Raw genomic sequence first — 14,402 nt, 5'->3', positions numbered from 1 at the left:
AGGTCTGTGTATGACAACCTGAGACCCACAGCATCAAGGATAACATCAAGAAGTAATATCCATTACTCCCGCTCCTGGTGCTATCTGATGAACCAGTACTGGGTTCTGACCTGTGTTCTCCACCCCCACATGCACCTAGAGGTGAGGTACACATGGTCACTAGCCAAGACTTCCATCTTGGTGGACCCCAAAATGCTAGCTATGAGTATAGAAAGAGGCATCTAGTTCACTCTGATCTTTGACTTTATCTTAGCCTTCTTGAGAATCCTGGACATATGAAGGATAAATGAGCACTTGTGGGGGCATTCTAATCAATCTGTCCTGTGCTCTGTGCTTTGCCTTTTCACCTATTTAAAAAAAATTTTCAGGGGCTGGAGCGATAGCACAGTGGGTAGGGCGTTTGCCTTGCACGTGGCCGACCCGGGTTCGATTCCCAGCATGGTCCCCTGAGCAGTGCCAGGAGTAATTCCTGAGTGCAGAGCCAGGAGTAACCCCTGTGCATTGCCGGGTGTGACCTAAAAAGCAAAAAAAAATTTTCAGCAATATTATTAGCCATGTTTGCTTGTTTGTTTTGTTTTTTGCCTTTTTTTTTTTTTTTTGGTGGTGCTTGGGGTTTAGAGCTGGCTTTGTAAACCAGCAATAAACCCTGAGGTTTGATCAAATCCTGGTATGTCATGGTCCCCCAAGCATCACTGGGAGCAACCCCTGCCCAAAACACAGAACCAGGAGTAGCTCCCTAAGTATTACTGGGTAGGATCCCAAACTCCAAAACAAAATTTTACTTTAAAAGTTGAAAACTGGGGCTGGAGCAATAGCACAGTGGGTAGGGCGTTTGCCTTGCAAGCGGCCATCCCAGGTTCGAATCCCATCATCCCATATGGCCCCCTGAGCACCACTGCCAGGAGTAACTCCTGAGTGCAGAGCCAAGAGTAACCCCTGTGCGTCGCCAGGTGTGATCCAAAAAGCAAAAAAAAAAAAAAAAAAAAGTTGAAAACTTGGGTCTGGAGGGATATATAACGGGTAGGGAATTTGCCTTGCATGCGGCCGACCTGGATTCAATCCCTGGCATCCCACATGGTCCCCAAGCACTGCCACTGCCAGGAGTAATTCCTGAGTGTAGAGCCAGGAGCAACCCCTGAACATCGCTGGGTTTGACCCAAAAAGCAAAGGAAAAAAAAATAGTAGTAAGCTTGAGAGCTGGAGTGATATAATACAGTGGGTAAGGAACTTACCTTGTAAGTGCTGACCAGGGTTCTATCCCTGACATCCCATATGGTCTCCCTGAATCTGAGTGCAGAGCCAGGAGTAACCCCTGTGCGTCATCAGATACAACCCCCAAACAAAACAAAAATAGTTCTAAGCTTTACTGAGTGTGGATGTAACGGTCAAGCTTGAACTGTGGTCAAGATTGAACTGTTCCCCACTTCACTGATGAATTTGTTCTTAGGCCAGTCATCTCTTTTTTCCTGTGTGTGTGGTGTTATTTTTCTGTCATTGGTCCTCCCTAGCACCACGGAGAGCATAGGGACCCTCTCAGACAATAGCCGGCTCAAGGATTTCTTGGGCCCTGAGGTGCTAGAGATTACCCGGGTCACCCTGGCAGGGCCTGGAGGTCTCAGGGCCACATCCGCTGTGCTCGAAGCCTTGAGGGCTGCCACCAGCCATGCTCAGGAAACCTGTGGTGCCAGGGACCAAGGGTTGGCCACATGCACCTTAATCCTGTACTATCGCTCCAGTCTCTGTCAAATCTTACTGGGGCTGGAGCGATAGCACAGCAGTTAGGGCATTTGCCTTGTACGAGGCTGACCAGGGTTCGATTCCCAGCATCCCATATGGTCCCCTGAGCACTGCCAGGAGTCATTCCTGAGTGCAGAACCAGGAGTAACCCTTGTGCATCACTGGGTGTGACCCAAAAAGCAATAAATAAATAAATAAATAAAACAACTATTACTCCAGTGCTCTGGTTGTGAAACCACTAAGTATATCACCTCCATTATGTTAAAAAATGTATTGCATATCATGCTAAGTGAAATGAGTCAGAAAGAGAGGGACAGACATAGAGGGACTGCACTCATTTGTGGAGTATAAAATAACATCACATGAGGCTGACACCCAAGGACAGTAGATACAAGGGCCGGGGGATTGCCCCATAGCTGGAAGACTGCTTCATGAGCAGAGGGGAGAAGGCAGATGGAATAGAGAAGGGATCACTAAGAAAATGATGGCTGGAGAAACCAGTTGGGATGGGAGATGCATGCTGAAAGTAGATAATGGACCAAACATGATGACCTCTCAATGTCTGTGTTGCAAGCTATAATTATCAAAAGTAGAGAGAATATGGGGAATATTGTCTGCCATAGAGGCAGGGGGAGGGTAGGAAAGGGGGGTATACAGGGGATATTGGTGGTGGGGAATGTGCACTGGTGGAGGGATAGGTGTTTGATCATTGTGAGATTGTAACCCAAACATGAAAGCTTATAACTATCTCACAGTGATTCAATAAAATTTAAAAAATTTTAAAAAATAAATGTATTGCATATATGTTTGTAGTTTCATGTTCTATTTAAAAATCCCTGGTGGGGCCCACCACCCACGTCTACCACCATGTCAACTCACTCACAGGCCCTGCTTCAGCAAATCCCGACTAAATCTCTGACGAGATGCAGGCCAAACGGCTAAACCTTATGGAATTGACGTCCCCCACCTCTCACCTCCACATGCCCCCCACACCCCCTACACCCCCCTAAAAACTCCGGAGCGCCAAGGAAGGCAGGCGTGCGAATATCCATCCCACCAAGGCAGCTACGCCAGGGGCTCAACTTCACGCCCTCACGAATGAACATTCTCTGAAGAGATGCCAATCACCAAATAACTTCAGGTACCTGGGGCTGAACCCAGAACGCTGGTGTATTTGCGGGAGTCAGGGCGGGTAGCCTCTTCCCCAGCCCCCCATACTTCCGGGATACCCAGGAGCCACGCCCACCTCCCACATCGGGCACCTTGTTGATTCGGTTTTCTTTTCTTTTTTTAAAAAATTTTTTTCTTTTTGGGTCAGACCTGGCGGTGCACAGGAGTCACTCCTGGCTCTGCACTCAGGAATCACCCCTGGCGGTGCTCAGGGGACCATATGGAATGCTGGGAATCGAACCCAGGTTGGCCGAGTGCAAGGCAAACGCCCTACCCGCTGAGCTATTGCTCCAGCCCCCACCTTGTTGATTCTGGTCCAAATCACAGATCTGGAAATGACTGGACTACTGGCCATGTGCGGGACACCTCCTGGAGCAACAAAAAGCTTAATAAATTCTTAGAAAAGAAGAATTTAGTGCTGGAGCGATAGCACAGCGGGTAGGGCGTTTGTTTGCCTTGCACGCGGCCGACCCGGATTCTAATCCCAGCATCCCATATGGTCCCCTGAGCACCGCCAGGAGTAATTCCTGAGTGAAGAGCCAGGAGTAACCCCTGTGCATCGCCGGGTGTGACCCAAAAACAAAAACAAAAACAAAAAAGAAAAGAAGAATTTAGGACAGACCAACCCTGCAATTAGATATTTGTTCACACAAATTTATTTTCTAGATCTATTGCAATTTTGTTTTGTAATTCAATTTTAATCCTAGAATTGTGTCAACAGTTGATTCTTTTTTAAATCAACATTGAATGAAAAATTTAAAAAAATAGATAAGGAGCTGGAGCAATAGCACAGCGGGTAGGGCATTTGCCTTGCATGTGGCCAACCCGGGTTCAATTCCCAGCATCCCATATGGTCCCCCGAGGACCGCCAGGAGTAATTCCTGAGTGCATGATCCAGGAGTAAACCCCGTGCTGTGACCCAAAAACCAAAAGAAAAAAAAATAGATAAAAATCCCTGGAGAGGGGCAGAAAGATTAGTACAGTGGGTATGTACCTGTCTGATTCACGATATATGGTTCTCTGAACCCTACCAGGAGTGATCCCTGAGCTTGGAGCCAGAAGTAAACCTAAGAACATCTGAGTATGGCCGGACACTCTCCCTCTCCTCCCCGCTGACAAATCCTTTGGGACTAGAATGCATTCTTTGTACGCAGAAGCCCCAGGTTCAATCCCTTAGGCCAGATGACCTTCTGAAAACCCCAGGTGTGGCCTCCCTAGAAAAGAACATTTTAGTTGGCTATGAATTTAAGGATTAAACTGGGGGGAACCAATATCTTGGTGTGTGGGAAGTGACAGGGGGTGCCAGGTTTGGAACCCCAGGTCTTGTGCATACTTAGGCATGTGCTCCAGCCCTTTATCTCCACAGCTCCTCCCCCGCCTCCCCAACTCATACATTATATTTCTGTTGTTATATTACATTATATAGGACTTACACTAATTTGTGGCTTCAATTAATTACCTGTAAAAGGATTATCAGTAAAATGGGCTGAACAAAGGAAGGATTATCAGTAAAATGGGCTGAACAAAGGTAGTTGTTCATTTTGGTGCACATCAATGACTTTAAATCTTTTAATTTTTTTTTTCAGAGCAGATCCAGCTGTGCTCAGGGCTTACTCCTGACTGCATTCAGGGATCAAACCTGGGTCAGCTGTGTGCAAGGAAAATTCCCTATCTGCTATACTATCACTCTGGTCTTAATACGCTTTTGTTCATCAAGAATTCCCAATAAGCGCATTAGAATTTTCTGCTTGTCCACAGAACCCTTTGTCACGAGACATTCTGAAATACTTTGTGAAACAAAACTCCCAAAAACTCCTCTGGGTTTTTTTTGGCACAGCCAGTAGTGCTCAGGGCTTACTCCTGCGGTAGTGCTCAGACACCCTATGGGGTGCTGGGGATCTAAACTAGGTGAGCAAGTGCCTTACGTACCCCCTGTACTCTCTCACTCACCCAATTCTTCCAGTTATTTTTATTTTTGGACCATACTCCCCTGGCGGTGCTCAAGGCTTACTCCTGGCTCTGCACTTAAGCATCACTTCTGGCAGGGCTTGGAGGACCTTATGGGATGCTGGGATTGAACCCCAGTTGTCGTGTGCAAAGCACACACCCAACCCGCTCCACTAACTCCCGGGCCCACTCTTCAGGTCTTTGTCAGTTTCAGTGTCTCTAATGAACCTCTACTAATGCCCAAACTCCCAGTCCCACACCCCGAACCAGAACACAGAAGACAACTCAGTACACAAGCGAATACTTTAATGTTTGCTTTTCAAAGGAACCAGGTTTTTCAACAGCTGCTCCCAGCATTCCGTCCCCAGCTCTCACGCTGGGTCAGGGGGAGCTACTGCCGAGGGAGGGGGGCGGACACCTAGAGTCTAGAATGCACGGGGGGGCGAGAGTAGGTTCGGGAGGACCCTGTGGGGGCCGAGCCCTGGGAGTGTGGCGGAGGGACTTCAGGCTGGCCCCTCTTCAGACATTTCCAGCAGAGCGACAAGTGGCTCGAGGGGCGTGGGGGTCTCCACGGGCACGGGGTGGGTGCGTTCGTGCTTGCGCAGGTCGCTGGCACTAAAGAAAGCCTTGGGGCAGTGGGGGCAGGGGTAGGGGCGCACGGTGCTGTGCGTGCGGCTGTGCTTGCGCAGCCCTGCGCGGTCGGAGAAGCTCTTGCCGCACTCGGTGCAGGGGAAGGGCCGCAGCTCGGGGTGGGAGCGCTCGTGCCGCCGCCGCAGCGTCTGCGTGGCGAACGTCTCCTTGCACTCGCGGCACGCGAACTGGGGGGGCTTCTCGTCGACCTCCTCCCCGACCACCTCGCTGGTCTCCCCCAAGGGACCGGTGGCCTCTTCCACCTCAGCCTCCGGGCACTCCACTTGCTCCAGCGTCATGCCCACTACTTGCCACTGGGTGGTCATCAGACCTGATTCAGTGGACAGTCCGAGCAGCCCTGCCTGTGGGTCCCCGAGCCCGTCGCCCGAGGCCGGGGCCACCGAACCCTCGCCGGCCACGCTGACCGGCAACGCCAGCCCCACCACCAGCTCCGGCTGCGGGGGCGCCACGGCGGCCTCGCTCGTGCGGTGGGTCCGCTCGTGCTTGCGCAGGCTGGACGACACCACGAAGGACTTCCCGCAGGCGTTGCAGTGGAACGGGCGCTCGCCCGAGTGCACGCGGCTGTGCTTGGTGAGGCTGGCGCGCTCGGCGAAGGCCCGCCCGCACTCCTCGCAGCGGAAGGGCCGCTGGCCCGAGTGCACCAGCGCGTGCCGCTTGAGGTCCCAGGACGCCACGAAGGTCTTGTCGCACTCCGGGCACTTGAAGGGCCGGTCCCCCGTGTGTACCCGCCGGTGCATGGCCAGGTCCGCTGGCTGCCGGAAGTCCTTGCCGCACTTCTCGCAGCGGTACGGCTTCACGCCCTCGTGCGCCCGCTGGTGGCGCCGGAAGCTCGACGGGTCGGAGAACATGCGGCCGCAGCGTGGGCACAGGAAGGGCTTCTCGCCCGAGTGTGTGCGCTCATGGCTCTGGTAGGAGCTGAGCTGCGTGAAGCCCTTGCCGCAGGAGGGGCAGCGATAGGGCTTGTGCGCCGCGTGGATGCGCTGGTGGCAGGTGAGAGAGGAAGAGCGGGAGAAGCTCTTCCCGCACTCGGAGCAGAGGAAGGGCCGCTCGCCTGTATGGGACCTGTGGGAGGGTGGAGAAGCCGGCATGAAGAGAACAGGCCCCTGACCCGAACCCCCACCCACCCCCCACCCACGCTTGTTTGGGGGGCAATTTAGGACCCTCCTAGTCTCCCCGGGAGCCCTGAGAACCATAGGGCAGTCCCGAGTGAGAAAGCTCTGGCTTCATTTCCGACACCACGCACCAAGCCCCCCACTCACACCTGGGCTCTCCCTGCCTCCACCATTCCTGTTCCCTTTCTGCTGTCCCGGGGCGGAAACCAACCCCCACTACCCCCATCAATTTCCCAGCCCTGCACTGAGCCATGGCCAAGAACTCCAACATATCCGCTAGGGCTTTGGCTCCGCCCACGCGCCGGCCCTTTGACACCCAGCCCCAAGTCCCATTGGCCGCTCAGTGGGGGCCTCTTGTCCCGCCGGCACCCCATTGGCCCGCTCCCCCCTAGAGCCCGCCCTCACCGCTCGTGGTTGCGTAGATCCTTGAGCTCCGCGTAAGCCTTGCCGCAGCGCTCGCAGCCGTAAGGCCGGAGGCCGGCGTGTGTGCGCCGATGCTTGCGGAACACCGACGGGTCTGCGAAGCTCTTGCCACAGTCGCCACAGGTGTAGGGCCGCTCGCCCGTGTGGCCGCGCTGGTGGATCTTGAGCTTGGAGAGCGCGCCGTAGGCTTTGGGGCAGTGGGAGCAGCGGAAGGGAAGCTCGCCAGCGTGAGAGGCCAAATGTACGCGCAGGCACACTGGCTGCATGAAGCGGCGGCCGCACTCGGGGCAGGGGAAGGGCTTCTCGCCCGTGTGGCTGCGCCCGTGACTGCGCAACTCGGGAGCAGTTTTGTAGGCCTTGGGGCACAGGGGGCACGCATAGGGACGGGGCTTGGCCGCTGCATCTGACGCCTTGTCCCCACTGGCATCCTCCGCTTTGGACTCTGTCTCTGGCTTCAGCGACTCTTCAGTTGCCGGCTCTGCAGAATCTGCGGGCCCATGGGTCGCAGCATGTCGTGCTGCCCTGGGCGCGTTTGGAAATGTCTTGGTGCAGGACAGGCACTTGTATCTGCGGCCAGAACGCTTGTAGCCGGGCGCTGGGGCTCTAGCCTCTGCAGACTCCACCTCCATGGTGCCACCGGGCGGGACTTCTCTTCGAGAGACACAAAATTACAATTGCAGCTGGAGGGAAACCAGGTCTCTTTTCCCCAAAGTCCCCAGGATGCGGGAGTGGGGTGGGGTGGGGGACTCATCTCATCTGCATTTCCCATCCAGATGCCAGGTGCTTCCTAGGCATTCGGGCTCTAACACTTCAGGTTTGAAGTGTCCTCTCTGGCCCGTTCGTTGATGAAAGGAGCTGGACCACGCAACCTCAGAAAGGCTAAGAGAGGGAGCTGGGGTCATGAATGTGCCCACCTGCGCCTCCTCTGACCCCCACTGGCCTCCGGCTTTTCCAAAGCCTGTGATACTGATGGCCCAGACTCCATATCTCATCATATTCCTCCTTCAGACTCAGATGTGGGGGCCCAGGGAAGACAGAGGTGGGTCCAGAAATGGGGGGGGGGTACCACTGAGCCCGCTAGCAGCTGGCAGCTCTCTCTGGAAGCACATATATTTGCCTTTGCTGGCTGGGGAGCTCAAGTGTTCACCATGAAGCCTGGCCTAGCGCAGCTGTAAGGGACCCCACCCAAGAGAGGAATCCGGGTCCACCCTCTGGAACTGCTGGGCTCCTGGCTGGGGTAATTCTGGTAATGAGGAGCTCAATCAGCCTTTAGCAGTTTGTCACTGCCAGCACTCATTCTGGGTGGGGTGGGGGGGTATGGTTCAGGGTAGTGCTGACCTTGCCTTGTATATGGGAGGCCTTGGATCCAATTCCTCATGAGAGAGAGAGAGAGAGAGAGAGAGAACTTCTTTTAGACTGATGCGGTATCTGCTCTAGGCTGGCTTCTTGGGACACCTGCTCTAGCGAAGGCTCTTTCTTTGTCCATTCAGAACCCAAATATACCCTCTCCCCAAGCTGCTCCTGGAGATCATGGTTGGGAGGAAATAGGATTAATGGCTTCAGTTAGTCTAACACCAGCTCATCCTCCCCTGGGGATGAAGGGAAGAGGATTATGGCAGATCCACTTAAGGAGAGCTCAGTAGCTGCCGCTGGGGCTGGGGGGGTGGGTGGGCAGGAAGGATCATGCCACAGGGGGAGCCAGGTGTGCAGAGAAACCAGGCAGGGAGGCCTGTGTTCCTAGCCTGCTTCCTTATCTATTTATCTCAGGGATTGGGGGCATCTATGCTATGACCAGAGAGACCTGGAGCCTAGGGGTGAGGAGCAAGGGCTACCGCTGTAGTCAGTACCCTTTTCTTGCTGTCCTGCCTCTGTACCCCAGGACACACGATCTCACAGGCAGCCAGAATCGTGTCCCTCACGTTCCCATGCTCAGGAGCCTTCCATGACATCCATCGCACCAGACAAGTTCTCAGGTCCTTCCTGGTTGTCAGAGTTCCCATAAATTCTACCTCTGAGCCCCGTTTCACCCAGGAAGCACTTCCTGTATTCTCCTCTTCTGTTATTAGCCCCAATATTGCAAAACTGTTTCACCCACAGCTTGGTTAACTTCATTTTTTAGACTAAATTCTGGGACTGGAAAATAAGTGAAATGGCTTGAGGGCCCAACGTTCCCTAGAGCTCAGATTCCTTCCTGGAATTCCAGGGACTCTTCACTATCCCCGGGCGAGGCACTTTCCTAGTGAGCCCTGGGAGTGGACTGAGCAGTTTCTCCTGAACAAAAGCACTGTCACTGTCCTCCCATTGCGCATCAATTTGCTTGAGCGGGCACCAGTCACATCTCCATTGTGAGACTTGCTACTGTTTTTTTGGCATATCGAATATGCCACAGGGAGCTTGCCAGGCTCTGCCGTGCAGGCAGGATACTCTTGGTAGCTTGCCGGGCTCTCCGAGAGGGAAGGAGGAATCGAACCCAGGTTGGCCGCATGCAAGGCAAACACCCTACCCGCTGTGCTATTGTTCCAGCCCAAACAAAAGCAATAGCTCACATTTAGAGAACCTGCTAAATGACAGGGCAGTCGAAGCTCTGAAGCTCTTCACAGGATGAGAGAGCTTCTATTCTCATTCCCTTTTCACAAGCAAGATAGTGCGGTCCAGAGAAATAAAATATCATTGTAGTAAAGGTCCACTCTCTGCATTCAGGCTCTTGCTTGCCTTGCTCGTGGCAATTCTGGTTCAAATGAATCCCCAGTACCCCGAGCACCACTGGGGGTCACTCCTGAGCACAGAGCCAGGAACAGCTCCTAAGCACTGGCTGAGTGTGGCCTCCAAACCCAGGAATAAAGCTCACAGTTTCTTTTCTTTTTCTTTTTTGCTTTTTGGGTCAAACCTGGCAATGCACAGGAGTTACTCCTGGCTCTGCACTCAGAAATTACTCCTGGTGAGGCTCAGGGGACCATATGGGATGCGGGGAATCAAACCTGGGTTGGCCGAGTGCAAGGCAAACACCCTACCCGCTGTACTATCACTCCAGCCCCAAAGCTCAGTTTCTTAAACTGATTGGCTTTGGGTCTTACTTCCCTCATTTCCTAGCTGTGGCCCTGTACAACTAATTCGTGCCTTAGGACTTAGTTTTCTCAGGGCTGGAGCGATAGTACAGCAGTACAGCAGGTAGGGCGTCTGCCTTGCACGCAGCCGACCCCCCCCCCCCCCCCCCCGGCTTCATTCCCAACATCCCATGTGGTCCCCCGAGCACTGCCAGGAGCAATTCCTGAGCACAGAACCAGGAGTAATCCCTAAGCATTGCTGGGTGTGACCCAAAAAGCAAAATAAATAAATAAATAGATGAGAACTTAGTTTTCTCATCTGAAAAAATGGAGATAAACAGATTTTACCTCACAGGGCTGGGTGAGGGCTGAATGAGGTAAGATAATTGTGCTTTCTCAGAGGTACTTTGCTGATTCTCTCATCACTGCCTGAGAAAAATGGTCCTCATTTGACAGAGTAAGTTGAGGTTCCGTGGTCACAGCCAGCACGGGACTGGAATCTAAGGGGATAGCTGATTTGGAGATGCCTGGGTCAGCGCCACAGTGACCACAGCCTGAGCTACGGCCACACTTTGGTCTCATTCCTGCAGCTCTGCCTGAGAAACTAGCCTCAAGCCTCAAGCAGCGGCCATCGTTTCTCAACTCTGGGCTTCAGTCTTCGTGTCTCTGAATCAGAAACCACGCGGCTGGGAGGGTAACCCCCTCCTAAGGCACTTCGGAAGAAGTGTGCCATGTTCCTAGCAGGTACCCAGCTCTGTGGAAAGTAGAGGATGAAATAAGCAGGTACTGATCCCAAATTCTACCTGTGGCTCCTCACCTTCCTGTCCAGGGAAGTCTACCTGCTCCAGTGAGCCACATTCTCCCCCATGGGTCCTGTACCAGTGTCAGAAGCACAATTACTCACGTAGAGTCGGGACTTCCCTCTGGCGGTGTTCAGGGGACCATACAGGGTGTGCGCAGCCCAGCAAGGCTAGCACCTCACCCACTGTACTATCTCTCAGACCCCCAACTATCTTTTGGGTTTTGTTTGTTTGCAAATTGTTTTGTTTTTGGCTCCACTAGGCAACGCTTAGGGGCTACTCCTGGCAGGGCTTGGGGGGCATATGGGATGCCAGGGAATGAACCCAAGTCAGCTGCATGCAAGGCAAGGGCCTTATTGTCTGTATTACTGCTCTAACCCTTTTTTTTTTTTTTTTTAAATTCATCTGGGTCTCAAGTTTCTGTCCTGGCTTCAAAGACTGTCTTCATGACAGCCCTTTGATAATACCAGCTAATAACTCTATTCCCACCTTTAACTTCCCTAGGCTGATGATCTGCTTGTCTTTCCTTTGTCACTTAGCAGTACCTGGAGGTCAGAGAAGAGGGATCAAGCCTAGGGCCTCACAAATACAGGTCCTTACTTGAGTCACTTTGACAATCCTTGAAACGCTTTAAAAAATTATTTATTTTGGGGGCTGGAGCTATAGCACAGCGGGTAGGGAGTTTGTCTTGCACACAGCCGACCCGGGTTCAATTCCCAGCATCCCATATGGTCCCCTGAGCACCGCCAGGAGTGGTTCCTGAGTACAGAGCCAGAAGTAACCCTGTGCATCGCCAGGTGTGACCCAAAAAGCAAAAAAAAAACAAAAAACAAACAAAAAAAAACTTATTTATTTTGATTTGGGGGTCACACCCAGCAGTGCTCAGAGGTTAATCCTGGCTCTGCACTAAAGAATAACTCCTAGTGGGCGCTTAGGGGACCGTATGAGATGCAGGGAATTGAGCCCTGGTTAGCGAAGCAAGTGCCTTATCTCTCCAGCCCCTTGAAATACTTTTTTTTTTTGCTTTTTGGGTCACACCCGACGATGCACAGGGGTTACTCCTGGCTCTGCACTCAGAAATCACCCTGGCGGTGCTCGGGGGACCATATGGGATGCTGGGAATCGAACCCGGGTCGGCCGAGTGCAAGGCAAACACCCTACCCGCTGTGCTATCGCTCCAGCCCCCCTTGAAATACTTTTATGTACTACCTGAACTAAGCCAAAAAGTTTGATAGATGAATGTAGGCTGAAAGACCATGTGAGGATAGAACAAGAAGAAAGCTATGTCATCTTGCAGCCGGAAAGAGAGCCTCGCTAGGAACAAACTAGGTCAGCATCTTGCTTTTGCCCTTCCCAACCTACAGAACACGGAGAAATACATTTGTGCCTTCAGTCACCTAGCCTGGGGTTTACTGCCGTTGTTATAAACAATATTATTTTCCTCATTTTCAGACAAGTAGCGTGAAGCATACAGAAGCAAAGCAACTGGTGGTGATCACAGTCAGTGATGCTGCTCAAACTCGTAGTCCCTTGATTACTGCCTTGAGAGCACAACTGTACAGTCTGGTTAACTCTCGATCTCTACTGTAGGCTGAAGAGCCACGAGCTTTTTTAAATTCTGTATTCTTTACAGCTCGAATGGTGCTTGATGCCCCAAACAAGTGGAATGGATCAACATTTGCCGCAGCATTCTAGTCCCGGCCTAGATTTCTGCTTTCCCCCACAGTAAGAGTTCATGAAAATGCTGGTAAATAACTATGAACTGAATTTCTCTGCCTTTTAAGTCAGAAGGTTCAATTACTGCTCCCATCTGTGAGTTCAAAGTGAGGGACCAACACTGTCTTTCCTTCACCACTATTTTAGAAGAGGGATGAAATTTAACGGGCTCTAATGTCAGAGGGTTAACCTAAGAGATAAGGTGGAAAAGGCGACATTTCCTACCCACTCCCCTGTCTTTGGAGTGATAGAGCCCAGGGTATCACAACTGTGAGGGTATTTGTTCTACCCCACTATCCTAACTTCGAGGGTATTTGTTCTACCCCACTATCCTAACTTCTTTTCTTGCTTGTTTTTGGCCCACACCGGGTCATTGCTGAGGGCTTACTCCCGGCTTTGCTCTCAAGGATCACTCCTGGTGAAGCTTGGGAAACCTTACGGGGTGCTGGGGATTGAACCTAGGTCAGCCAGCCACATGGAAGGCAAGCACCACCCACTGTATGATCTCTCCAGCCCTCCACTCCTAATTTCTAAACAAGTAGTCCCAATAGGCCAAAAGAGATCTGAGACATGGTGTATTGGTAAATGAGAAGCATGCAGAGGTGAAAGTTCATCTCCAAGGGCTGGAGAGATAGTACAGGGGCTAGGATGCTTGCTATGCACGTGGCCCACCTGGCTTTGATCCCCTGCGCAGATTATGGTCCTTTGAGCACTACTGGGAGTGATCCCTGAGCACTGATCCAGGAGTAAGCCTGAGCACAGCAGGTACAGCTCCCCCACCACACACACAAAATAAATAAATAAAACCCCAAGAACTCGAATCTGGTCAGTTTATTACCTAATCCCAACCCACTTTTCCACCTTCAGCTCCAGGAGCAACCCTACCTTGACCTCTCCCAACAAAAATTCTTGCATCCTTCCCCACTGCTCTTCATACCTAGAAAGGGAGTAGAGGAAAGGGCCCCAGGTACTCTAGGCCTCAGTTTTTCATCACTACAATAGGGGGGACGCAGGCATACGGGAAAACTGAACAACGTTTGGGCCTAAGAGATGCGCAAAAGAAAGGGGGCCCAAGGGCTGCGGAAACCGTTTGTGGCTGGCTCCCTGCAACCATTTGCAGACGTACAGTCCCGCAGGGCAGGGCAGGGCACTGGGATGACTCGATTCGGTATAAACCCTGGTAAAATGTGGCCTCAGAGAAGGTGGCAAGGAGGAGCGAACGAAAGATGACAGACCGAACAAATGAATGGACCGAGGGCGGGACGCTGGACAAAGGCCTGCAAAATGGCGTTCTCTAGGACCGCGGGAGGGGCCGCCAGAACCTCAGTCCGGGAGGGGGTTCTGCCGGAGCCGCGGACCTTGCTAGGCGAGCCGCGCGCCAGGGACAAAAGCCCGCAACATGGCGGGCTCTAGGACCCCCGGGCCCGCACCGCGCTAGGCGGGCAACCCCGCCGCCAGAGCCCAAGCGTCGGCAGCAGCGGGCCCGCGGGGACAGCCGGCGGGTTCTAGGACCCGCTGGGCCCGGAGCCCGCCCGCGCTCTCCCGGGGCCGTACTCCGCCTGCCCCGCCCGCGCGGCTCGCGCCGGGCCAACCCCATCCGCCCTCAGCCCTCACAGAGAAACTGAGGACGGTTCGGATTGCTTCCACGCTGGGTTTGCTCGGGGGTGTTCGCGGCTCCCTGCGGGCGTTTCCTACCTGAATGGACTGGGGCCGGCTCCGTGGAATCAGAGGCAGCTCCTCTAGCCGACAGAGCCCGTGACACTGGCAGGCGCTAGGACCCAGCAGGGGTGGGGGGTGGGGTG

The 14,402-nt window shown here is 53.0% G+C and overlaps 1 protein-coding gene across 4 annotated transcripts; it reads right to left on the bottom strand.

Annotated features, from left to right (window-relative positions):
- Positions 1-5,133: 5,133 nt before the first annotated feature.
- Positions 5,134-14,392, bottom strand: ZNF668 (zinc finger protein 668). Of its 4 annotated transcripts, XM_055136215.1 has the most exons (4): positions 14,296-14,389; positions 8,379-8,413; positions 7,023-7,691; positions 5,134-6,567 (listed from the first exon to the last, which is right to left on the bottom strand). In XM_055136215.1, exons 3-4 carry the CDS (start codon positions 7,667-7,669, stop codon positions 5,358-5,360), a joined length of 1,857 nt encoding a protein of 618 aa, XP_054992190.1. In that variant the 5' UTR covers positions 7,670-7,691; positions 8,379-8,413; positions 14,296-14,389; the 3' UTR covers positions 5,134-5,357. The 4 variants fall into 4 exon arrangements, with proteins under 4 accessions (XP_054992190.1, XP_054992188.1, XP_054992189.1 ...); XM_055136213.1 differs by lacking the exon at positions 8,379-8,413 and having other exon boundaries at positions 14,296-14,392; XM_055136214.1 differs by lacking the exon at positions 8,379-8,413 and having other exon boundaries at positions 7,023-7,919; positions 14,296-14,382.
- Between the last annotated feature and the right edge of the window lie 10 nt (positions 14,393-14,402).

Source organism: Sorex araneus, chromosome 4, assembly GCF_027595985.1.
Source record: "Sorex araneus isolate mSorAra2 chromosome 4, mSorAra2.pri, whole genome shotgun sequence".
Lineage (NCBI taxonomy): Eukaryota > Metazoa > Chordata > Mammalia > Eulipotyphla > Soricidae > Sorex > Sorex araneus.
Note: the sequence above shows the minus strand (reverse complement) of the source record. Positions and strands in the feature narration are given on the sequence as shown.